The sequence below is a fragment of the Pan paniscus genome, chromosome 18 (assembly GCF_029289425.2).
Source record: "Pan paniscus chromosome 18, NHGRI_mPanPan1-v2.0_pri, whole genome shotgun sequence".
Lineage (NCBI taxonomy): Eukaryota > Metazoa > Chordata > Mammalia > Primates > Hominidae > Pan > Pan paniscus.
The window spans coordinates 56961475-56988389 of NC_073267.2; the positions used below are offsets into that span (position 1 = coordinate 56961475).

Below are 26915 nucleotides of genomic sequence, written 5' to 3' on the forward strand. Positions count from 1 at the left end.
ATAAAATTTATTTTTCCAGGATTCCCTTATGAGAAGATTTTTTTCTCCAAATGAATGTTTTAAGGCTACAAGTTAAAAATGAATGACAAAATATTCAATTACCTCTTCCCAAATGATAAACTGTTTATTCACAATAATAAAGGTTTTCAGGAAAAATCTAAGCAAAATATGAGTGGAAGAGGCATTATTCTAGATTTATTTTAGTCTAGAAACTTTTGCTTTAATTATTATCTTTATTTTTACTTGCCAGATGCCAGAATCATACAAAATACTAATTAGCATCCTCTTGTTTTTGACTGCTTTCAAGAGAACTTTTTGTTTGTAATTGACATACAGCATGCCCCGTTAATCTTCAAAGCTTATACTTTGGACCTTATTTTTTTCTGAAATTTTAAATTACTTGTCTTTTAATGGCTTTAAAACTCAAAATGTACTTATGTAATCCCCCATTTGAGCAACTTTAATCATTTAGTAGTTGCTTTTCCCCTGACATAGTGATTGAATATAAATTGTCCTGCTGGGTTCTTGCATGTCTTGAAGACAAATGACAAACACCACCTTGTCAACTGCAGGAGTCACTTTATTAAACTGATAAAACCTTATCCTTTTAGATCTGTATCAAGTGGTTAAAATGTGTTTTGCTTCAATTTTACCTATTTTTTATATAGGAGCTCAGCATAATATTCAGGACTTCGAGATAATAGTGCAAAAAGAGTGACCACATTGATTTCTATTTGTGTAGGTTCAGATTACTGCCAGCAGTTTCAGATATTGAGAAGGGATAGTCATCTTCTCTGAATTAACACCAGATGGCTTTGTCACTTTATCAGTAGAGAACTTACATCCCTAACTGTACCCATTCTCTAGGTCCTGATTACATACTGATAGGTTCAGACTTTTATTTTGCTGATTAGGTTCTTTAATCATAAGGAGGGCTGTATTTGTTTGTGTAGGGCACTTGGAGATGGTAAAGATGTAACCTCCCTCTAGAACAATATTGCCCAATAGAACTTTTTATGAGCATACAAATGTTCCATATTACTCTTGAGCAATACAGTACCCACTAGTGACATGTGGCTATTGATTTCATGAAATGTGGCCATTGTGACTGAAGAGCTTAATTTTTTATTTAATTTAATATAATTAATTGTAATTTAATTTAATTAGTCACATGTAGCTAGTGGCTACCATGTTGGACAGCATAGCTTCTAGAAGCTTACAAGATACTGGGACTCTACAGCAATACTGTTTCTCTACTAATGACACTTCTGACACCAAATGTGTGGATTTTCCATACCAAGCAGTTCTCGAATTTGAGACACCAACTGGGTATATACAGTTTGTTGCAATTCTTCCAGTAATGACCTGGAGTTAAAACAGATCCTATAGGTTCAGACTCAGTCCCACAAGACTACCCCCAGCTTCCGACACCAATTGTAAGTAGTAGATCCCCAGGCTACCCACAATTCTCTCTGACTTGGCTATAATAATTCCTTGGTGTCAATACTTTGTTATAACAGCTCACAGAACTTGGGAGACACTTTACTTACTATTACCAGTTTGTTTTAAAGGATATAAGCAAACACCAGATGAAGTGGTAGAAGGTGCAGAAGGTCCTGAGCACAGGATCATCTGTCCCCGTGGTATCTGCGGTGCATTACCCTCTTGGCATGCAGATGTGTTCACTGACCCAGAAGCCCTCCAGACATCATCATCTAGGGTTTTATAGCAACCATGTTATGTAGGCATGATTGATTAAATCACTGGCTATTGGTGATTGACTCAATCACCAGCTTTTCCTTTCTGCACGTCCCCTGAAGTAAGGAGTGGAGGTGAGGAGCTGAAAGTTCCAACCCTCTGATCCCTTGGTTGGTTCCTCTGTCAATCAGTCCCCCATCTTGAAGCTATCTAGGGACCTATCAAGAGTCACATTATTAGCAAAAACTCAGGTATGGTTGATAGGGACTTATATGAACAAATGACATTCTTTTTGCCCCTGTTGCTCAGGAAATTCGAAGGGTTCTTGGAGCCGTGTGCCCAGAACTAGGAAGGTAGACCAAATGTGTATTATATGATTTCACAGGGAGATACACACAGCTAGTAAAAGTATAAAACAGGAAAAATAATTGAGTGACAACTGCATTGATGTGGGAGTCCAGAGGAAGGAATTTTGGTGAGGGTTCAAAAAGTATAAAAGAAGATTTTTTTTAAGATAGTATTTTAAGGAGAAGAAGAATTTTTAAAGATGGAGAAGAAAAGATGGTTCTATATAGTTTCATAGTGAATTGAAACAAGGCAAGATTGCAACCACTTAGGTATTATCATCACTTATTTCTCTTATTTCTCTTTAAAAGAGAAGTAAATTATTGCATTTACCTAGAGGTATATATCTTTGAATTCATTTTTTTGTTCTTATTTATCTCAGACTTCCAGGAATTAGCACAGTACTTGTCACATCATTGGCATCAGTAAATGTTTGCCATGTTGAATTGAACAGGCCGTAAAGAAATGGGTGGATTTTTTGGTCCCCAGAGTTTTTCTGTTGGATTATTTAGGTATTTACTTATTCTAAAATGGTAAAATTTTATGTCTAGCTAATAAATAATGGCATGGCCTATATTCTCTTAGAGTTGGTGCCTTAGTAATGAGAGTACAATATATATGGAAGGGGAAATGAAAGCATGTTAATAGTAGCATACGTTAAAATTTGCGACCCTTAGAGAAAGAAATTGTATTTGAAATTTGAACACTTACTGAACTAGAATTGGCCTGTGGTCCTTTTTCATTATGAGTGTCATGTAGGCATTTCCAAATAACAGTTCAGTGGAATACAATCACTGAAATCCTGTCTCACAACATAAAGCAGAATTTTACTCTAAAACAAAATAAGATGCAAAACATTGCAAAAGCCATTGCTACTACATTAACCTGCTCCATACTATACCTGAGTTGCTGTGCGTGTGAAATATCAATTGAGAATCATGTTAACTCTATCAAGTTAGTAGTTATGAACTTTTTGTATTTTTTCTTGAGAAAAGGTAACGTTTCTGCTTTGTTCGGTCCTCTGCCTTAGCTTTGTTCATTAAAAAGTTTCATGAAAAATAGCTTTTAATCTATAGTCTTGGATAAGTTTATGAATTACTAATGTTGTTTAATTTTATATTTCATTCTAGGTCCAGCAGTTTAAGCAGGATCCACGCCCAACAACATGTCTTCACTCTGTTTTCAATGTGCATACAGGAGATGAGTTGCTCTCCTATGAGGAATATGGTCATCTTCAGGTAAAAAGAGATTATACATTTTATTCTCCTTATATTATATAGCATAGAACAGTGATCCCCAACCTTTTTGGCCCCAGGGACTAGTTTTGTGGAAAACAAGTTTTCCACGGATGGGGTAGGGGCTGGATGGTTTTGGGATGAAACCGTTCCATCTCGGATCATCAGGCATTAGATTCTCATAAGAAGAGCACAACCTGGATCCCTGGCATGTGCAGCTCACAATAGGGTTTGCACTCCTCTGAGAATCTAATGCCACTGCTGATCTGAGAGGAGGCAGAGCTCAGGCTGTAATGCTTGCTCACTGCTGCTCACCTCCTGCTGTGCGGCCCCATTCCAAACAGGACGTGGACCCATAGCAGTCTGTGGCCCAGGGGTGGGGGAGCCCTGTCATAGAAGATTTGAGGCTGTTAAAAAATAATTTTCAAATTAGATTCTATAAATTGTTCAAAATAGAAGTATAGAATCAACCCTGAAACAGAGAAGAAGGTGAAATGGCAGCCACCAGGGCTGAGTTAGTTGTGGCAATTGAACATGAAATCCGAGTGAATTCTTGGTCTTCAAGCAAAAAGGGTAAATGGATAGATTATAAAATTATTTATGTGCAAAAGAAGGAAGCCTACAGTTCTTTCAGTGACAAAAGTTTTTACATGTTATCAAATTTAGAAGAATTTCAACATTTAGGAACTAGGGGAAAAAAGACAGTTCACAGTGGTGTAATAGCAAATCAGTTTTGTTACACAGCAGTTCATTTCTTAATGTATCATCCTTCAGTAAAGCTAAAAACATGCCACTGAAATGTAATTCCAAAAGGTATTTCTGAAGTCCATAAATCTTGTCTTATATAATATATTAAATTTTATACCTATGCTTAGAACACACTGGAGGTTTTAGATATATTTTTTTCATTTTATTCCCCTCTCACATCAGTGTATTGTTTTTTAGCTGGACAGTCTGTTGTTTCTGGGATACAAATATATTCTATTTATGTTTAATTGATTTTCTGCTCATCATTTGGTTCTCTGTCTTTGGGACAGAGTACTTAACTATTCATCTATTCCTTACTAAATTAAGAGTATCTCCTTTTTATAGTCCCTCTCACTTTAGATACCTGAAATGTCTTACTTTAGTATGTCTTCTCTAAACACAGAAAGTGCGGTGCTCTCATTTATATGCAGGAAAAACTCTTGTACTTATTTGTAAACAGCTCCTTGGAGAGTTAGTGTTACATGAATATGTAGTTTCTCAACCTTAACCTTTAATCAGATTTTATGTGCCGTTTCCTTTGATAAATATGTTTGCTATCAGAAGTAGGGTTTTCAGAAGATAATAGCTTATTTATCTTTGTATCCCAGATTCAGCTCAGTGCTTGGCACATAGTTGGCCTTAAATAAATTTTGGTCAACCTGTTATGTGGCAGTCCCTTTACAACTTGCCATGTACTGACATTTTCTTACAGAAGCATCCCACAAGTCAGAGCAGAGAGCTCTTAGAGGTCCCTGTAAAAGGCTGCCCATAGGAGTGAAATTTCTTTGAAGTCATTTTTGACAGGCTTGTGTCAATGCTGTAAGAGAACATCTAGGGGAGCCTGGCAGTGGGATAAAACCCTTCTCACCATGCAATCATGTTTTAAGAAGAGTCACAAAAATGTTAGTGTAAGTCTAAAAAACCTAAAACCAGACTACTGCATCTTCCTGTGTGGCCCACTTGGACCTTGACAAGACCCTGATATCCAATGGACTCTTGACTGCCAGGAAGTCAGGAGACACCCAGAATCAGCCTGGTTCCTCAGAGGGCCACCAGCAGTGCCAAGCCCTGGGCTCCTCTGCCCAAAGCCTCCAGGGCACCAATAATTTTCTGCCCCAATTTTCCATCTGTTACTCAGTTGGGCTGGAGGAGAGTCATGGGAGACATAGCCACTGGGGCTGTCAGAGGGAAATAATCTGTGTTAGAATTCTATGGAAACAAAATTACATCTTGCTTTCTCTTTGTTTTTAACTCATGCTTACAGTTTCCTGGCTGAAAGTTTTTCACTGCCTTTTTAAAAATTTACTTATTTAATAACAGTTTTATTGAGATACAATTCACGTAACATGTAATTCACCTATTTAAAGTATATAATTTCATGGTTTTTAGTATATTCAGAGTTTCTCAACCATTATCACTATAAATTTTAGAACATTGTCATCACCCCAGAAAGAAACATTGTACCCATTAGGCTGCAAAAAGAAACTTTGTATTCCCTATATTCTCCAAAGCCCCCCAGCTCTAGGCAGCAACCAGTCTTTCTGTCCCTGTGGATTTGCCTACTCTTGGCGTTTCATATACAATAAATGATCTTTTTGTGACTGGCTTTTTAAATTTAGCATTGTGTTTTCAAGGTGTATTGGTCAGGGTTCTCCAAAGGGACAGAACTAATAGGATGAGGAGAGGAGAGAGGGACAGAGAGAGAGAGGGAGGGAGGGAAGGAGAGGTTAGAGGAATTGACCTACACAATTATGGAGGCTGAGAAGTCCCACGAGAGGCCATCTGCAAGCTGCAAAAGCAAGGATGCCACTAATGTGGCTTAGTCCACATCTGAAAGCCTCAGAACCATACAAGCCAGTGGTGTAACTCTCTGTTGGAGGATGAAGGCCCAAAAGCCCAGCGAGCCACTGATGGAAGCCCTGGAGCCAAAAGCTGGATAACCTGGAGTTCTGATGTCCAAAGGCAGGAGAAGAAGGGTGTATGAGAGCAAGAATTCACCCTTCCTCTGCCTTTTTGTTCCATCTGGGTGGCCCCCAGTCAATTGGGTGGCACCTGCCGACCTTGAGAATAGGTCTTCCCCACTCAGACAGCCAACTCACGTGCCAGCTTCCTCCAGAAACATCCTCACAGATGTACCCAGAAATAATGCTTTGCCAGCTGTCTAGGTATCCCTTTATCCAGTCAAATTGACACCTTAAATGAACCACACAAGGGTTGTGCCTGTTGTGGCACGTACGTTTCCTGCTTCTTTACCTGAGACAATTCACACATCCCATTCAGGATTCTGTGAGTATCCTTTTTTGTTAAAGTGATATTAGTATTTTTTTGTTTAGATCATAAAATATCTATTTTTAATACACTAAAATAATACCTCCTTTGTTCATAAACTAATTTGTTCATAAACATGTTTTAAATTATGTTATACCATTAACATTAATATGTTCCTGCAGTTGTTTACAGAAATTCTGTATTCATTGAATATAAGACTGTTTTCAAGATGCACTTCCTATTGTTTATGGGGTACTGGCATCATCATAGTGTCTTGCTTACCAAATATCTTTTTCCATTTCCATGTATTTGAGATGGATTGGCATTTCATACTGCCCGTGGGGCAAAACTATTCCAAAGTAGAGTAGAAGTACTTTAGACCCAAAGCTTGAAAATAAATCTTAAAAAACAAATGATATATTCCTATTTTTTTCAAAGTTCTTTTTGCCATGTAAAGAAAACAAATGATGTAGAAACAGTTGTTAACAGTTTTATTTGAAGCCGTTTCCCTAATCCAGTGTTATCCATTACAATGAATTTGAGAATTTAGAATTTTACATACAAAGCTGGGATTTTTATTATGAACTAAATTCACAACACCTTTATTTCACAGTAGGAAAGGAAATAGTTTTATGACACTATTAGAGCAAATGACTTGTAATTTTAGCCTTAATTAATTAATTTTATAACTTGTTTTGGTTGTTTCCTTTAACCTTTTAATGTTTCTGTTTGTTGCAGATAAATGCAGTGTCACTCTATCTCCTTTACCTTGTGGAAATGATTTCCTCAGGACTTCAGATTATCTACAACACTGATGAGGTATGATTTCCCCAAATTTTCTACTACTAAATTTCACCTCTGAAAATATCTATTTTTTTTTTTTTAGTTTTCACAACTTATTTTTAGTTTATGTAAAATGTATTCCTGTTACATTTATATAATCAGATAGTAGATGTTGGTTGTTGAATGAAAAAGTCTTTATATCTTCAATGCATTGCACTTTTAAAATGAACACAATGTGTAACAGGTTGTAAAACTTTACTCCCGTGAAGACTCTATTTCAGGTGATCTAAAATAAAACATATAACTTTTAAAAAATTTTAGTAACAATGAAAGCAAAATAACATTTGCAGATTTTCTCAATTATTGTCTTTTTTTTTTTTTTTTTTTTGAGACGGAGTCTTGCTCTGTCACGGGGCTGGAGTGCAGTGGTATGATCTCAGCTCACTGCAACCTCTGCCTCCCAGGTTCAAGCGATTCCCCTGCCTCAGCCTCCAAAGTATCTGGGATTATAGGCACGCGCCACCATGCCTGGCTAATTTTTTGTATTTTAGTAGAGACGGGGTTTCACCACGTTAGCCAAGGCAGTCTCGATCTCCTGACCTTGTGATCCGCCCACCTCGGCCTCCCAAAGTGCTGGGATTACAGGCGTGAGCCACCGTGCCCGGCCTCTTTTTTTTGTTTTACATCGTTGCATTTCATAACTCACCCTTTGAAAAGTAAAGAGAAACTTTTATCCTGTTATATTATTTTTATTTGTAGGATCTCGGTAGGGTTCTTCATGTTTTTCAAAAGACAAATACCATGTTCTTATTCTTATTAGGAAAATTGTAAAGAATTCATATCCCAAAGATGAGAAGCATTTCTTTCACAGGCATTAATGCTTGAACAAACACAAAAGCACATGCGCTGATGTACTTTGAAATGTGCCACAGTGGGAGCAAAAAAGCTTTTATTATTTGGTACATGCAGTGAGAACTCTGTGAAAGGGTAGATGTACTATACATGTTTGTTACTATTCCTCTTCTGTGATCCATGCAAGGGAGAACAATTACATCAGACACTCAACACCAAAATTGTCATTGGACCGTACTGAGGGTACTACAAAATAGGTGCATGTAGCCCTGCCCTCTAGTAGTTTATATTCTCATACACACTTACAGTGTATGAGTTTATAGTCTCATACAATAAATAAATTCTATTTAGAAGTGAAGATAAATAATGAAGAAGAAATTATGGTCGTAAGAAATTAATAATACCCAGTATGGTTTCTTCTATTTGATTTGTCAAAGAATTCTATGGTTTCATTTCATCCAAATAATTGTTAGTGTTTATAATATTGTGAAGTGGGATTATTCAAGCATTTGGGGTCAGGGAGGAGCTGGGAAACTCCTGTTTTAGTCCAATTTTAAGGAGCATGCTAAAATATAAAACAAATAAGGGAGAGGAGCTGGGAAACTCCTGTTTTAGATCAATCTTAAAGAGCATGCCAATATATAAAACAAATAAAAGAGGCATGACTCTGACTGAGGAGAGGAGGCCTTCCAGAACCAGCCCACTTAGCTTCTCAATTTTTCCACCCATAACATCTCCAAAGCACTGGGAGAAATATCCTAGATCCCTGTGGAACATCTTATGATAACCGTTTACAATTAGTGGCAGCTAATATTGCTTACAAGTGGCTTTGTTTTGTTCAGTAATTTTTTTTTTTTTTTTTTTTTTTGAGACAGTGTATCACTCTGTCTGCCCAGGCTGGAGTGCAGTAACACCGTTTCAGCTCATTGCAGCCTCAGCTTCCTGGGCTCAGGTGATTCTCCCACCTCAGCCTCCTCAGTAGCTGGGACTGCAGATGCACACCACCATGCCCGGCTAATTTCTTTTGTATTTTTTGTAGAGATGGGTTTACCATGTTGCCCAGGCTGTTCTTGATCTCCTGGGCTCAAGCAATCAGCCCACCTCAGTCTCCTAAAGTACTGGGATTACATCTGGGAGCCACTGCACCTGGCCTTGTTTAGTAATTTATTTTTAATTGTAAAAATTTTACTTTTTGCTTTCTCAATATATGTCATAATTCATTTTGTATTTTTATTTGTCAACTGCCATTTTTCATGAATATTATATCACTTTAGCCATTCCATTTGGTTTTATATGGCTTATGTAAGCTTTAAAATTTTTGGATATTTCCTTACCTTCTTAAACTGCTTTTTTTAACAAAATTTCTTATTTGTGGTTTTTCTTGGCCTTATGGTTTTTATTTACTATATGTGAAGTTTTTATGCAGCTAATTATCAATAGCCTTCAATATGTACACTTAAAAATCCTAGAGTAATAAAACATGTCATTTCTGCTCACCATCTTTTTCCTTGAGATTCTATATAATGTGTTGGATCATATGGAGAGGCAGTAAATGGACCTGCATAGAATCAGTTAATGAAATTCTTTTTATCTAAAGATCTCAGAGGATTCAATTCTTTGAAAAGTGGTATGACTTGGAAGCCTTTTCTTTTTTAACTGTATCTTAGGCTCTGGTTTGGCTAGTTCATAACCCTACCACATCTTCAGTTCCTAGTTATACTCACATTTTAAGACAATCTAAGGACCCAGGGTGTCAGTGGGATTACCGTTTATCTCCTTCTCTATTTACTATAAAATTTAAAATTTGCCCTAATGCTTCTTTTTCTTAGGATTGAAGAATTCAGAGTTTGGAGATATACATATGTGCACACACACACATACACACACACACACACATACACATACATACACATGTAATGAAATATAGGTACTGCATTGTCTGGACTTTGGGGTTTTTCATAAGCCTTTCTTTTGCAGCTCATCATACCTTTACTGGTTCTGTTGTTCTTATAAAATTTGTATCTATACTGTAGTTCCTTTGGGAGAGGGCCATGGTCTTAAGGGTCATGTGCACCATTACAAAGGGGCAGTGAACCTACTGAGTGGCCATGTTTGTGGTGATGAACTTTGCTGCAGAATGTATTTCCTAAGGGCAGGCACAGTAATGTGTGCTAATTTTCTAACATCTTTCGTTGCCTACACAGGCGTACCATGTTTCCTTGGTATCAGTATTTCCTGGTGTCTGTAATAGTCTTGCTGTGTATATTGGTCATACTCATTTTTTTATTAAAAATAAAAACTTTGAAAAAGACAAAGTTCTGTAGTTCTGCCCTTGTACTGCCGTTTGCTTTCTTCATCTAGAGAGAAACTCATCATATATGTTAAACTTAGACCTAAATATAAATTTACCTAAGTCAATCCTTTTGATAGAGATAACTTATTTACATCTGTTGGAGGGGGGCAAAGTAATGAACTGCTACGTGGCGTTCCATGTCTCGTTTCATGACATTCTCCATTAATAAATATTCTAAAAGTAGATTCATAGAAATAAGAAAGAAATCATTTAGAAGTGGGTCCAGAGAAACTTACTTCATTTAAAGTCAAAGTACCCCCTCAAATTTGTATAACAATGAAATTTTGTTTTGTGTTTGAGATACTTTTTTATGTCTCTTATGAAAGTTGTTAAGAGCACATTTAGGTTGCAAGCCTTATAATAAAAATTGTGCACAAAACTGTAGGTGCTTGTTCAACATAAGACCTGTGGAAGTCCCCTTTATGAACTCATGTGTCATTTACTTTTTTTTGCAAAGATGTTTTCTACCATATGACCTAGCAGCTCTTTTCAAGTATGTCATGTTTCAGATTGGATGACACATGGAATTTCTCTCTTATTATATTAGTCATCTTTGCTATGTAACAAACTACCTCAGAACTTAGTTTAAAAGATTAAACATTTATTATTTCACAGCCCATGGGTCTGGAAATATGGGAGCAGCTAAGTTGGGTGGTGCTGGCTTGGGGTCTCTCATGAAGCTGCACTTAAGATGTCAGCTGGCTCTGCACTCATCTGAAGGGTTTACTGAGACTGGAAGACCCTCTTCTGAGATGGCTCAGTCATATGGCTGTTGGCAGGAAGCCTCAGTTTCTCCCCAGCTGTTATTAGCAAGAGACCTTTCCAACTGAGCTGCTTTGAGTGTCCTCATGACATAGCAGATGGTTTCCTCCAGAGCAAGTGACCCAAGAAAACAAGATAAAAAATACAGTGCTTTTTATGACCTAGCCTCAGAAGTCACATTTATACGGTATCCTATTTATTACACAAGTTATCCCTATTCAGTGTAGGCAGGATTTACACAAGGGCTTAGATACTAGGAGTTACGTATGATCGGGAGCCAGCCTGCTATTTTTAACAGTAGTTTTTAGTTGAACTTCATTAGAGAGATTTTTTAAGGTGGGATTTTTTTTCCTTGTATACTAAGACTTTTATTTTAAAGATAGGTATTTTATTCTATTATTTTCTATTACTATTTACTAAGTTGTTGTGTACATGTTTTTGTGTACATGTTTTGTGTACATGTTTTCTCTTTAAAATATTAAATTTTTTTTCTGGCTTTTATTTGTTGTATGGAAGCTTTGTGTCCTAGATTCTACCTTTTGCTATGAGATGGTTATCAGGCTGAACTTCAGGGGTTTCTATCTCAAAAGTTGGAACAAATCTTTTCTATAAGTAATCTTAGAGGCATTATAAGGTATTCTTAGCTCCTGCTTGTCATCAGTTTACACAGAGAAATAAGTAAGTTGTTCAAAACTATTTATGGATGGTTTTTCCTCTAAAAATAGAAAGATAACACTGTCCTTGTTTCTAAAATTATATGTAGCAATAGTAATAATGACTAACATTATATAGAACTTATGTGCTGTCACTGTTCAAAGTGCTTTGCATATAGAAAAACTTATTTAATCCTTACAGCAACTCTGTCAGGTAGGTACAGTTACTATCTTCATTTTACAAATGACCAAAATAATGCAGAGAGCCACTAAGTGGCTTATCAAGGTCGCACATGTAGTACGTGGCAGGGCTTGGATTTAAACCAAGTAGTCTGACTCAAGAGTTCATTTTCTATGCTGACAGTGAGTGTTAGATCTCTGTTTAACCTGTACAGATATGAGTGACATATATGTCATGTGGCAACATCATATTCAAGCTTCAAAGGCAGCCAAAGAGACCTAAGGCTTACAGGTTTATTCATGTATAGTTGTTTCTATTTGTTCATGCATCCTTGCATGGATTATACAACTATCTGATAAACATTTATTGAGTTTCCATAATGGGCCAAACAGTGAGAATATAAAAATGAAAAAAGAGTTTAGTCTGTAACATCATGCAGTCCATATTATTGTGGGGAAAACAGAGAATGGGTTGTGTTTTCATTTTCTTGATAATATCATTTGAAGCTCAAAGCTTTTTATTAATTTTGATTAAGTCCCATTTATCTAATTTTTTGTTGTTGTTGCTTGTGCTTTAGGTGTCATAAGTCTTTTAAAATTTCTTCTAATGTGGTTTTGTAGTTTTTAATACATTATTCTTTCATTCTTTTAAGTTCTTCCTGCATATTTTATTTTGTATACTAGGTTAAATGGAGCTTCTTAATTTTATTATCAGAATGTTCATTGCTATCATATAGAAATTCATTTGATTTTTATAAATTGATCTTGTGTTCTGCAATCTTGAACTCGTGTTTAAGCTTTAATCGTTTTTATGAATTCTTTAGGTTTTCTATGTAGAATATTATGTCGTTTGCATATAGTAATAGTTTACTTCTTCATATCCAATATGGATGGCTTTTAAATCTTTTTCTTACCTAATTTCCCTGGATAGATGCTCCAATACAATCTTGAAAATAAGGGCTGCGAGTGGACATCCTTGTCTTGTTCCTGATTTTAGGGCAAAACCTTTTAATCTTTCACCATTAAATGTTACCTGTGGGCTGGGTGCGGTGGCTCACCCCTGTAATCCCAGCACTTTGGGAAGCTGAGGCAGGTGGATCACATGAGGTCAGGAGTTCAAGACCAGCCTGACCAATGTGATGAAACCCTGTCTCTACTAAAAAATACAAAAATTAGCTTGGCGTGGTGGCGTACACCTGTAATCCCAGCTACTGGAGAGGCTGAAACAGGAGAATTGCTTGAACCCGGGAGGCGGAGGTTGTGGTAAGCTGAGATTGTGCCATTGCCCTCCAGCCTGGGAAACAAGAGCGAAACTACGTCTCAAAAAAAAAAAGGAAAGAAAAGAAAAATGTTATCTGTGGGTTTTTTTGGAGATGCCCTTCATCAGATTGAGAAAGTTTCCTTCTAGTCCTCGTTTCTTGTGTGCTTTCATCATGAAAAGTTGTTAGATTTTTAATATTTTTTCTATATCTGTTGAGATGATTATGTGATTTTTGTTTTTTATTTAATTGATATATACTACTTCATCGATTGATTTTCTTATTTTGAACCCATCTAAAATATCTGGAATAAATCTTACTTGGTCATGATGTATAATCCTTTTTAAATGTCACTGCATTCATTTGCTGATACTTTGTTGAGTATTTTTACATTAATAGTCATAATGGATATTGGTATATATCCATTCTGTGTTTTGTTGGTTTATATATGTGGATGAGATACCTTTGTCTGGTGTTGGTACCGGGGCCAATAATGGACTCCTAGGATGGGTTAGGAAATGTTTCCTCTTCTATTTTTTGAAGGATTGGTATTAATTCTTTAAATGTTTGATAGATTTTATCAGTAAAGCTTGCTGGGTCTGGGATTTTCTTTATGGAAATGTTTTTGATTACCATTTCTCTTCAGATTTTCTATTTCTTCTTCAGTCAGTTTTAGTAGTTTGTGTTTCTCCAGGAATTTGTCCATTTAATCTAGATTATCTAATTTGTTGGCACATATTAGTTCATAGTATCCTATTTAAGTCCTCTTTATTTCTCTAAGCTTGATGTTAATGTCCCTTATTTCATCCTTCCTTTAATAGTTTGAGTCTTATCCTTTTTTTTCTTGGTCAGCCTAGCTAAAGGTTTATTGATTTTTGTTAGCCTTTTCAAAAAATCAATTTTTGGTTTTATTTATTTTTAAAATTATTTTTCTCTTCTCCATTTTATTTATTTATTTTTTTAGTCTTTATTATTTTTTTCCTTCTGGTTGGTTTAGGTTCATTTTTCTCTTATTTTTTCTAGTTTCTTGTGCTAAAAGATTAAATTATTGACTTGAGATCATTCTTCTTTTTAAAATACAGGCATTTTCAATTATAAATTTCCCTCTACTTATCTGCATGCCATTAGTTTTGATATTCTGTGGTTTTTTTATTCATTCATCTCAATGTGTTTTTCGATTTCTCTTGTGAGTTTTTCTTTGACCCATTGTTTATTTAGTAGTACAGTTTTTAATTTTCACATATTTGTGAATTTTTAAATTTCTTTCTGTTACTGATTTATAATTTCATTCCATGATGGTGGGAAAACATCCTTGGTATGATCTCTGTACATTATTGAACATGGTTATTCACATTATTGCCTTTTCAACTCAATTTTTTTTTTTTTTTTTTAGTAATTTCTGTCTCTATTGATTTTGTCTATTTGGTGTGACATCTTTCTCAGGAGTTCCTTTTGTTCTTTGTACATGATTTCCTTCAGCCCTTTGAACATATTTAGAATATTTGATTTAAAGTCTTTGTCTAGTAAGTCCAGTGTTTGGACTTTATCAGGGACAGTGTCTATTAATTTCATTTTTCAGATATACAGACCACAATTTCTTGTTTCTTTGCATGTCTCATCTTTCTTTGTTAAAACTGGACATTTAGAATAATATATTAACTCCAGAAATCAGGTCTCCCTACTTCAAAGTGTGGTGGTGTTGATGTTTATATTTGTGGAGTTGCCTGTTTGTTTAGCATCTTTCCTGAAAATTTTCTGTGATTATGTATTCTTTGTCATAGGTGGCCATTGAGGTCTTTGCTGAGTTAGCTTACTGGTCAGTTAATGATTGAACAGGAATTTACTTAAATGCTTTGAACGAATCAGTCTCCTAGCCTTTGCAGAGGTTCTCACTGTATGTGTTAGGCATAACTTGAAAGCTCTCATAGGAAGTGCCCAATTCTACTTGAGCTTTCACTTCCTGCTTTTGTAGAGCATCCAGTTCAGCCAGAGGTGTGGGAGTATTAGCTCAGGTCTTTACTTACCATAGGCCCACACCTATGTGTGTGCATAGCTTTCTGACTTTCCAGGAATATGTTGGAGATTTTCAGTGGCCCCCGTGGACACTTCATCCCCAGGTTTAAGAAAATTTGTTTTAGGCAGCTGCAGTGTTAAATGGTTGCAACTGATTATTTCCTTTATATGCCTAGAAAAAAGGCCATTTGCATCTATGTGAGCTCTGAGATCATTTAAAGAAAAGCTCTTAATGCCTGTGTTCAAGGAGCTGTCAGACATTCAAATAGTAACAGTTTACTAAGATGGTGATTTGGGGGAGTTCTAAAGCTGTTCTGCTCCTCCTTCATGTTGTTGCTAGTCTGCTGGTTCTTCATGTGTACTATGATTTTGTGGCTGTTGATATATAAACCTACTACAGAGTCGGGGAGAAGGGTTGAGAATAGGGCAATTTCACATACCCCAAAGCTCACTCTACTTAGTGAGATTTCAGCCATTTTTCTTGATTTAATGCTCGGATCGTTGTATGCTCTTGTTGAATTTCCGGAGTTCTGAAAAAGTTTGATGAGTTTTGTCAATATTCTTACTGCTTGTGTGAACAATTGGATTTCCTGAGGCCTTTCCTCTGCTATTCCGTGATTTGGATTCCGTTTGTTTTTTAGTAATTATTGTTTATGTAACTTTATATTTGTACCTTCCCCTACTGCCAAAGAAAACCCTTTTATCCTGCAGTTCAGTCATTTTATAAGATCAATTAACCCTGGAGTCCTAATGTGTTTTTTAACTGCCTTAAAAAAATACTTTAATATGCTGCATACATTTTGCTACGTTTAAACATCTATATACAACCCTTTTAATGGCTGCCTGACATTCTGTAACATGTGTCAGAAATATACAACCGGGCTGGGTGGGGTGGCTCACGCCTGTAATCCCAGCACTTTGAGAGGCTGAGGCTGGTGGATCACCTGAGGTCACGAGTTCGAGACCAGCCTGGCCAACATAGTGAAACCCTGTATCTACTAAAAATACAAAAATTACCTGAGAGTGGTGGTGCGTGCCTTTTTCTTTGCAGTATCTGTGTATTTTGAATCAGTTACTATTGACCACATATTCTCAGCCACCATGGGAATGAAGCTACTGATGATAAGATTAGGGGCTAACGTTAGTATTCATTTGTGTTTGATCTGCTAATAACATTCTTTGAGGATATTTTTTCCAGTTCTGAAATTCCTTCATTCAGTATCCCCATGTTGCCTGACTGGGAAGTCTTAAAAGGGAACACTTTAATATTTTTCTTTTTACTATATCATGAAAATTCTACTTGACTCACTTACAATTTTTAAAAATCTTTTAAAATTTTTTAAAAAATTCTTTTATGGGAATTTTTAAATCAAGTTATATTATTTGTTATCTAGTGGTATTGAAAAGTGGCTATTACTTTTTAGTTGGCTTTAGTATTCTGAATCAGGCAAAGTTTGTGAATTTTCAGTAGAATTTTTATTATAATTACATAAATTATCCATTTTTTCCCTAAAATCTTGAAATCCTTGGATGAAAGTTCTTTAGTATTGCATACGGTTCACTTGTCACCTGCAGGAGAGGGAGAATTCCCCAAGGACAAACTATTTTAATATTTTGAGCAGGAGGCAGATACAGTTTAGTTGAGAAAAGATTTATTCTTTGATTTTAATATGTCTGGAGTTTTTACCCACAAATGATCACTATTTTAGGAAAGGGGTGGCTTTTTCTTCAATAAGGCAGAGCATTAAAAATATAACTACTTTCTATCAGTGTTAAGAGATGTATAAATAGGAAAAAATATATGAAATAAGGTAAATCTATTTCAAAATGGAGAGAATTGGGGAAAAGCACTATTTGAAGAGATGATGACTGTCAATCTGAATTGAACAAAACACATCTTGTACAAAATACATAAAAATAACTCTTTTCTCCCCTGCCTTAGAAAACTCCTAGGGAACAAGAGATGGAAGGAACTTGGGTCCCTAAATGACCTTACGGCGTTAATCCATTAATCTGCCCCACTGTGTGTTTTATGAGCTTTAAGGATTTTTTTTGCTAGCCGAAAACAACGCAACGATGAAAAGCACAAATCTTTGTTCATCTTAAGTGAAATGCCTAACTCTTCATTATTCATCTTTAGATGAAGTGCACTCTGTTTGTCTTTTATAGCTGTGAATGAAAGCCCCCATGTAGGGCCACACAGGGAGTTGTACCAGAGGACAGGTGAACAGCAAGCTTCAACAGTAGGGAACAGTTTATGAAAGCATAATGAGGAAGGGAGGGTTAGCTAGGTTTCTTGGGCTCCCTATGGATTAGCTAATTTGAGTACTTTCTGTGGCTCCTGTATACTGGTTTTCTCACTTTGTAGGATAGCTGGCCCTGGGGCAGTTAGGGTAGATAGATAATGGTACAGTGTGAGAGCTAATCCGGGAAGTGGTTGGGGTATAGATCTGCTACTCAAGAAGAACTAACCAGCCTCTAACCAGGGCCTCAAAATTGGGTTAAAAAAAATGACTAGGCCGTCTGGGTGAGGTGGCTCACGCCCGTAATCCCAGCACTTTGGGAGGCCAAGGCGGATGGATATCTGAGGTCAGGAGTTCGAGACCAGCCTGGCCAACATGGTGAAACCCTGTCTCTACTAAAAATGCAAAAATTATCTGGGCTTGGTGGCGGGCACCTGTAATCCCAGCTGCTCGCGAGGCTGAGGCAGGGAGAATTGCTTGAATCCAAGAGGCAGAGTTTGCAATGAGCCGAGATCGTGCCATTGCACTCCAGCCTGGGCGACAGAGTGAGATTCTTCTAAAAAAAAAAAAAAAAAATTATTCACCGTTGCTGATAAGCTCAACCTTCAGTTCCTGTCCCCTTCCTGGAGGTTGAGAGTTGGTACTGAAAGTTTCAATCCTCTAATCATATAGCTGGTTTCCCTCCCAACCAGCCCCCATCGTCAAGAGTTCAAGGCTGTAGTGAACTGTCAGGACACCACTGAACTCTAGCCCGAGTGACAGAGCAAGATTCCATCTCTTAAACAAAAAAGCAAAAAGAAAAAAAAATAGCTTTTATTTTATGGTTTTTCAAGAAAAAATGAAAATGGAAATTGAGAAATACCATGGAACAAAAATGCAAACACATCATATCAATACTTGTAGCATATAGCGGAAGTGTTATTGGTGAGCAGTTTTTAGCCTTGAATGTTGTATTAGGCTGTTCTTGCATTGCTTTACAAATTGGGTAATTTGTAAAGAAAAAACGTTTAATTGGCTCACAGGTCTGCAGGCTCTATAAGCATAGCACTGGCATCAGCTCAGCTTCTGGAGAGGCCTCAGGGAGCTTTTCCTCAAGGCAGAAGACAAAACAGGAGAAGGCAAGTCACATGGCCAGAGCAGGAGCAAGAGAGAGTGGGGAGGGAGGTGCCACAGTCTTAAACCACCAGATCTCATGAGAACTCACCCACTATCTCGAGGAAAGCACTAAGGGAATGGTGCTAAACCATTTATAAGAAATCTGCCTCCGTGAGTTACTCGCCTCTAACCAGGTCCCACCTCCAACACTGGGAATTACAATTCAGCGTGAGATTAGAGGGGACACACATCCAAACTATATCACATGAAGATAGTAGAAAAGAGTTATGATGGAAAATTGATAAGTTAAATATTAGATTTTAAATGTTAGGAAAAGTATGCCTTAGTAAACACAAAGCAAGTAGAAGGAAGAAAGTAATAAAGATAAATATAGGAATAATGGTATCAAATATAAAGGTAGGATAGAGACTCTCAAAACCAACAGCTTTATTTTTTAAAAAAGATTAACAATATAAACTGACCTCTTAAAAAATTTACCAAGCAGATAAGGAAGAGTTAAACAGAGAAACAATATTCACAATGAAAAGGAGAACATAACTGTAAATAAGTAGAGATTAAAAGAGAAAAAAGGAATCTGCTATAAGAAAGTGTACGGCAATAAATTTTAAAACTTTCCAAATGGAATGTGTTCTAGAAACACCATAATTTACTCTTTTGGGTTGAATTATGTCCCATCAAAATTCATATGTTGGAGCTGTAGCCCCTGCTACCTCAGAATGTGACTATTTGGAGATATAAACATAATGTTTTAAAGGTAGGGTCTTTAAAGAGGTAAATTAAAATGAGGCCCTTGGGTGAAATCTAATCCATTCTGACTGGTGTCCTCATAAGGGAAGTAAATTTTGATGTAGAAAGGAATACCAGGGGGGTGTGTGCACAAAGGAAAGGCCACATGAGGACAAAGCAGCAGGAGGATGGCCTTCTGCTAGCCAAAGAGCAAGGTCTCAGGAGAAACCAGACCTGCCAACACCTTGGTCTTAGACTTCCCACTGTCAGAACTGTGGAAAGAGAAATTTCTGTTACTTAAGCCACCCGGACTATGGTATTTTATATGGCAGCCTTAGCAAAGAAATAGTTACTGTAAGTGACTTAGAAAGAAATAGAATAATGAAATAGACTTATAACAGTTCTTAAGCTTTTTATTGTTGTTGTTATTTTTGTTGCCTCCAAGGAAGGGAAAACTATTTAATTTAAATTCTCCCTAATGTGAGAAATTAAATACTAAAGAGTAACATTTTATTGGGTAGAATTGAGCTTTGAAGGGTCAGACCTTATTATAATAGCTAAGATTTTTTTTGCCCCTTGCTCTCTTGAGAATCAATTTCACCTCCCTAGGAATGCATAATCAGTAGCCTTTGAAGAAAGTAAATCATTTTTCAGAAATCTTCCTTTTTCTCTTCATCTTCTCCAAAAAGAGAATAGCTCTCTAGCTAGTTAATAGGCACATTTTATCAAAGCTTAAAGGAAGATAAAACTCCTGCCTTATAAAATAGGAAAAGCTCCTCGATAAATTTTATGAGATTGGTATAATTTTATAAAAGTTGATGAGGTTAGTATGAAAAAATCAAATTTTAAACCAGGCTCAATATTTTTTTTTTTCGTGTATTCTTTTGGAAACATGGAGAATGAGAATGTTAATGAGTCATGGATAAGGTATCATGTAAAGTTTCACTTGGCTACAAATAAAAGAAAACCCATCGAACAGTGGTTTCAATAAATAAAGGACTTTTTCTTTTTTTTTTTTTCTTTTTATTTTGACGGAGTCTCACTGTTTCCCAGGCTGGAGTGCAGTGGTGTGATCTCAGTTCACTGCAACCTCTGCCACCCAGATTCAAGCGATTCTTCTGCCTCAGCCTCCCAAGTAACTGAGATTACAGGCACCTGCCACTGCACCGGGTAATTTTTGTGTTTTTAGTGGAGATGGGGTTTCACCATCTTGGCCAGGGTGATCTTGAACTCCTGACCTCATGATCCACCCACCTCAACCTCCCAAAATGCTGGGATTACAGGCGTGAGCAACCATGCCTGGCCAGGATTTATTTTATACACCAAAAATGCTGGGGATTGGAAGTGTTTTCCTAGGCTTTAACAGTCATCAAGGATATGGATTCCTTTTCTATCCCTCTGCTGTATTTGGCATGAGACATTTATCCAAATAATCATAATATAGGTGGTATTCCTCTAGGTATCATGTCTACACTTGTATGTAAGAATCAAAAAAGAAGAGGCTTTAAAGAAGTTTCTAGGCCAGGTGCAGTGGCTCACATCTCTAATCCCAAGTCTTTGGGAGGCTGATTTGGGAGGATCACTTGAAGCCAAAAATTTGAGACCAGCCTTGGCAATAAAGCAAGAACTCATCGCTACAAAAATCTTTAAAAAATAATTTTTTTTTTTTTTTTTTTTTTTTTTGGAGACAGAGTCTTGCTCTGTTGCCAGGCTAGAGTACAATGGTGTGATATTGGCTCACTGCAATCTCCGCCTTCTGGGTTCAAGCAATTCCCCTGCCTCGGCCTCCCGAGTAGCTGGGACTACAGGCACGCGCTACCACATCTGGCTAACTTTTTGTATTTTAGTAGAGACAGGGTTTCACCTTGTTGGCCAGGATGGTCTCGATCTCCTGACCTCATGATCTGCCCACCTTGCCTCCCAAAGTGCTGGGATTACAGGCGTGAGCCACCGCACCCAGCCTAAAAAACATACATATTTTTTAAGTTTCTAGAAGCTTGGTCCCATGACATCTGTGTAATCTCATTGGCCAGAACTTGGTCACACAACCATTCCTGCTGCTGTGGAGCCTTATGAAGTTAAAAATCAGGGTTTTATTATCAAGAAAGGAAGAGAGACTAGACATTGGTGGTCAGTTAGCATCATGTGCCAGGACCAGGTAGTGTTTAATCTTAGAAATGCAAGGATGATGTAAAATGAGAACATCCATTAGTGTAACTCGTTACATTAGCAAATTAAGGAAGAAAGAAAAACCATATAACCATTTCAATAGGTGCATAAAACATATTTGGCAAAGAATTCATCACCTATTCATGAAAAGCATTCTAATAAAATGGAATTTTCTTAATCTAATAAAATATATCTACCAAAAATCTACAGCAGATATCACATTAGAATCAGATCCTTTAGTTTGAGGGACAAGAAAAGGAGATACTGATTATATAAACTCCTTTTTTTTTTTTTTTCCCCAGACAGAGTCTTGCTCTGTCACCCAAGCTAGATTGCAGTGGCATGATCTCGGCTTACTGCAACCTCTGCCTCCTAAGTTCATGTAATTTTCATGTCTCAGCCACCTAAGTAGCTGGGATTACAGGCGTGTGCCACCATGCGCAACTAATTTTTGTATTTTTAGTAGAGATGGGGTTTGCCCAGACTGTTTTTGAACTCCTGGCCTCAAGTGATCCGCCTGCCTCAGCCTCCCAAAGTACTGGGATTACAGGGGAAAGCCACTGCGCCTGGCCGCTAAACTCCTATTTAACATTGTACAGGTGACCTAGCCAAAGCAATAAGGCAAGAAGTAATAGGTGTGGATGGCAATGGCAGAAATGAAAAAGTTTGCATTTCTAGTGAATTAAAATGAATTTCCAGTAAATTGAAATGAATTCTTAGATAAACTACTAAAAGTCATTAAAAATATAGTTGTAAAGCTGGATACATGATCAACATATGGAGAGCAATTATTTTATCTATAGAGCAGCAATAACTAGTCAGAAAATTGGTCTAATGTAAAGTAAATATTATACTCTAAAGTACCTGGGAAAGAACCTAATAGCAGATGGACAAAATTATAAAACTTGGATCATAAAATGAAGATCTAAATAAATATTAGCATAAATAATGTCAATACACAAGAATGCTTAATAATGTAAAGATATTGATTCTTGCTATATTATTAATCTCTAAACTCAACAAAATTTCCGTAGACGTCTCAACAGAATTTTAATGGAATTTGAGAAACTCATCCTAAAATTTATTTAGAAGAATAAACTGTAAAATGCACAAGGCGATTTTGGAGAAGGAAAAATATGAAGGGAGACTTACTTTACCTGATATAAACCCCATACATCCATGGAAATTCAACAATGTGATATTGGTATGGTGCTAGACATATTGTCAGTGGAACAGAATTGAGGGCCCAGAAATGACTTATATACACCCCCTCCCGACACACACATACATATATGGAGTTAGATTTATGAAAGTGTAGGCTTTCCAGAGCCATAGGGTGACCTCATCAATAAATGGATTTTCATTATTTTTATAAAAGATATTGGAAGCCACTTTTTATGTGATAATCAGTTCCCAGGTGTGAATTGTGAAAGGCACAAAGGTTATACTTTTAGAGCAAGGGTGTTCAAACTTTTTGATCTCAAGGTCCTTTATATTCTTAAAATTTTGAGAACCCCGTAGAGTTTTTGTTTGACCTTATATGCTTACATTTGTTTTGTGTGTGTTTACATCTCTTGATAGTTACTATATTAGAAAGTAAAAGATACATTGAGTGTATTTATTTTATTAATTTTAAAATAATCCATTACAGGCTAACATAAATACTATATTTTTAATAAAAATAACTTTTCCAAAATAAAAATAATTGAGTGAAAATAATAGCATTGCTCTACATTTTTGGAAATCTCTAAATTTTCGCTTAATAGAAGACACTTGGATTCTCTACCCACTTTTGCCATCAATGTATTGCAATATTACATATATAATGTAGCCACTAGAAAACTCATGTTACGTTTGTGAGACAATGAGAGGCAAAATAGTTTTAACTTCATGGTCTCTTAATTTTCCTATATCACAATCTGAGAACTACTATTGGAGAGGAAATTTTAGGAGAGTATATGTTTCTGATTTCAGGGAAGGGAGGCTTTCTTCAGTAAGACTTAAAAGTATAAAATGCATACACACATAAAATCAATTTGATCCATTAAAGTAACAATCTGCTCATCAAAAAACAACAATAAACAAGGTGAAAAGAAAAGCCAAGACTTGAGAGAAGATATTTGTAACACAGGTATCTGACACAAGATATGTATCTAGAATAAAGAACTATTACTTATCAATTTAAAAAACCCTCAACTTAAAAAACAGGAAATTAGGGCCCCTAATTAGGGAAATTCAAATTTAAACCCCGATTATATGCCACTTCACATGCATCAGACTTGTGTAACAAGAGTTAGATAACCCTACTTATCAGTGAAGGATACAAAGCATTGATAATTCTCTGCCCTCTTGAGGTGGGCATAAGTTCTTGTAACTAATTTGGAGAGCAATTTGACAATATCTAGTAAAATTGAAGGTGCACTTGGTGTACAATTCACCAGTTCAGCTTTTAGATGATACCCTAGTGTTATGGGATCCTTGGGGTGTTGCTTTTCTGGCCAGAAACCTCTGTGGCCAGTGGCACCTTTGCCCAAGTTTTGCTCCAGTCCATTGGGCGCATTCCACTTGGCTCATGCTACCAGGCTGGATCCCATGCCTGCCAAGGATGAGCCAGATGTGGAGTGGTGAGGGGTGTACGAGCAAGTGTAGGGTCTGGACACTGCACAGTCAGATATGCTAGCTGCTGCAATGGGGTGGGCAGCTCTAGGTGTTGGCATGGGTGCCAGCTCTCTGTGAGGCTGCAGCTGGACCAGGTGCACTGTAAGCAGCTTCCACAGCTGGCACTGGGGAACGCAGTGGCACCTGGAAGCTTGGAGATGTCAGGAACCACAGGACCCCAAAGAGGGAGTCAGCCCTGGCTCAGGGAGCTCCCACGTCTGGGCTCCCCAAAGGGCCACAATGTGGCAGGCAAGGGGCATGTTTCAGCCCTATTTGTGTTACAGCTCTTTTAGCCCCACCATTTTATGGGTCCCATGTTCTTGTCCTGTGATTGGGAAGAGTGATGTATGCAGTCAAGTGGAGGGTGAGCAAAATGAAGAAGAGCTTTATTGAGCAGTGGAACAACTTAGAGGAGACCTGCAGTGGGTAGCTTCTTTCTGCAGCCAGGTTATCCTGATAAGTGTTCAACTCCTAGCAGGGAGGAGACCGTGGAGTGGGAAGCTCCCCTCTGCAAGCAGGTCATCCCATCATCTCTGCAGCTCTCAGCAGAGAGGAGTTTCTGGAGTGGGTTGCTCCTCTCTGCACCTGGTTGTCCTGACATCTGCAGTTTTTAGCAGAGAGGAAGCCTTGGAGTAGGTAGCTCCTCTCTGCAGCTAGTCATCCCGATGCCTGCTCAGCTCTGGCTGAGCCTGGGGCTTTTATGGGCCTCAGGGGTGAGGAAGTGCATGCCCATTGGTCCATAGGCAGGCTCAAAAAAGGCACCACACGTTCTCACCCCAGTCCACAGGACTGGCAGTCCAGCCGCCAGCCTTCAGGCCCTCCCTGGCCTGAAAGTGGTTCCTCACCAGGAACCTGCCCCCTTCTGCCCAGGAACCAGTCTGCCTCCTCCTGCCTGTTCATGGCACCTAGGCTGTAGGTGCCAAGAGGGCCTGCAGGCCAGTGCCAGGCCGCCCTCAACCCTGCCTTGGCTTCCCTTAGGTGCTCATCAATGCCCAGAGTCTGGAGGGGGCCGAGGCTGCAGGGGGCTGGCATGTTTGCACCGCCCTGAGCATGTGCACACTTGGCTGGGCTGTTATAGCATCCGGGCTCAACCCTGACTTTGCTCCAAGATCATAGTGGGTACTGACAGCAGGGAGAAGCCAAGCATCAGTAGCAGGTACTTCCAAGCCTGCCAGGGCAGGGAGGGGGTTTCTTGGGCCCCCAAGAGTATAGAGATGCCTGGGTCTGCAGCCACAGTTTGGGCAGCCGCAGCTGTGCCAGAGGTGCAGGGCTCCTGCCTGCTCTTGGCCCCCCAAGAGCACAGAGAGACCTGGGTCCACAGCCACAACTTGGGCAGCTGCAGCTGCACCAGGGAGGGCGGGGCTCCTGCCTGCTCTGTGGAGCAGGAGGCCAGGGTCCACAGCCACAACTTGGGCGGCCGCAGCTGCACCCAGGATGGTGGGGCTCCCCCCTCCTCCCGGGCCCCAAGAGTACAGAGATACCCTGGTCTTCAGCTGTGGCTTGGGCGGCTGCAGTGGCATCTGGGGAGCTCCCACCCAAGCTTGGAAGGGGTGGGACTCCCTCTTGTTCCTGGCTCCCGCCAACCCCGCAGAGCATGCAGCCCGGGTGTACCTACCTGCTGCAGCTGGCGTGATAACAGCAGCCACTCCAGATGGCCCACTGCTGCCATCACTAGATTAGAGCTTTCTTACTAGGGTACCACAGACAGGTTACAGATTTGCCATGGTAATGAGTCTTCATCCTAAAGGTGTTGGTGGGGCCTGGACTTAGCCATACCTCACTGGCCGATAACCTCTGGCTGCCAGGAGTCTTGTCCAGTTACTTCAACGTATGTATAGAAATAATATTTCTATATGTACCATGATGTCAAAATGATTGGGAAGCTCTTTCCTAGAGACATACTAAAATTTCATTGCAGCACTGTTGCATTAAAAAACTGTTATGGTAGGATTTTAATTCATAAATGTAGAAATAAAGAGGGAAATAGAAAATAACCTTTAGGCAAGAACTAGTGATAATTACTGTAAACAAGATCCACTGATAAATGCTGAAATTAGTACATAAAATTATGAGGAGAAACAGGATTTATACATAGTTTCAAAGCATTTCCCTCAAGATATTTATTAACTACCAAGGGAAAGGTGATAACATTATAAAGTAGGAGCTACTGTAACTAAGTGATCATGGTTGTTACCACCAGCAAGAAGATACATTGACATCATGAATCCTGTGCTATGGTGCTTTAAGAAAGTCACAACATTATTTCTATGATATTCTTGCCAAAAATGCATTACTTTTGTCCATTCATGGGAAAGTATTAGACAAATCGAAATTGAGGGACATGTGGCAGAATAACATAAAATTTATTGAGATCATAAGAAATGAGGAATGAGTGAGGAAGAAATAAGCTAAGGAGAAATGACAGCGAAATACAAGGAGGACTAAAATTACTTCACTTTGGGTATCAGGGAGAGAGTTTTTGAAGTAAATCAAGGTTACGCAAAGCTTTGTTGTTCCTGAGCAGTTACTCACTGCAGGTAGGGCTCAGTTACACTAAAGAGTGTGTGAAATCATAAAAACCTTAAGCATTTAGCTGTACAAGACACAGGGGAGAAGACCTTTTAATCAGCACTTATCTTCATTAAGACAAATTAACTGACAAATATCTTTTTGAAACTTGGGGAAGAGAAATCATGAAATGTTTCTAGTGGTAAAGGAACAGTAAATGGAAATCATTTGTATAGTACCCAGTATTACTAATTTAACGTGTATAACAAAAACTTCCTTTAAACTTAGCATTTGTGCTTGGTCTGAATTGTTTTACTTTAGTGAACATTCAGTGGTCATTTATAAAC

The 26915-nt window shown here is 37.9% G+C and overlaps 1 protein-coding gene across 4 annotated transcripts in view; it reads left to right on the forward strand.

Annotated features, from left to right (window-relative positions):
- The window catches only part of PHKB (phosphorylase kinase regulatory subunit beta), a 240443-nt gene that overhangs the window by 47096 nt on the left and 166432 nt on the right, over positions 1-26915 (forward strand). For all 4 annotated transcript variants that reach the window (XM_008973202.5, XM_003819794.6, XM_008973201.6 and 1 more), the window contains 2 exons: positions 3174-3281; positions 7032-7112. In XM_008973202.5, coding sequence (XP_008971450.3) covers positions 3174-3281; positions 7032-7112 — 189 coding nt within the window. The remainder of the gene's footprint in view (positions 1-3173; positions 3282-7031; positions 7113-26915) is intronic.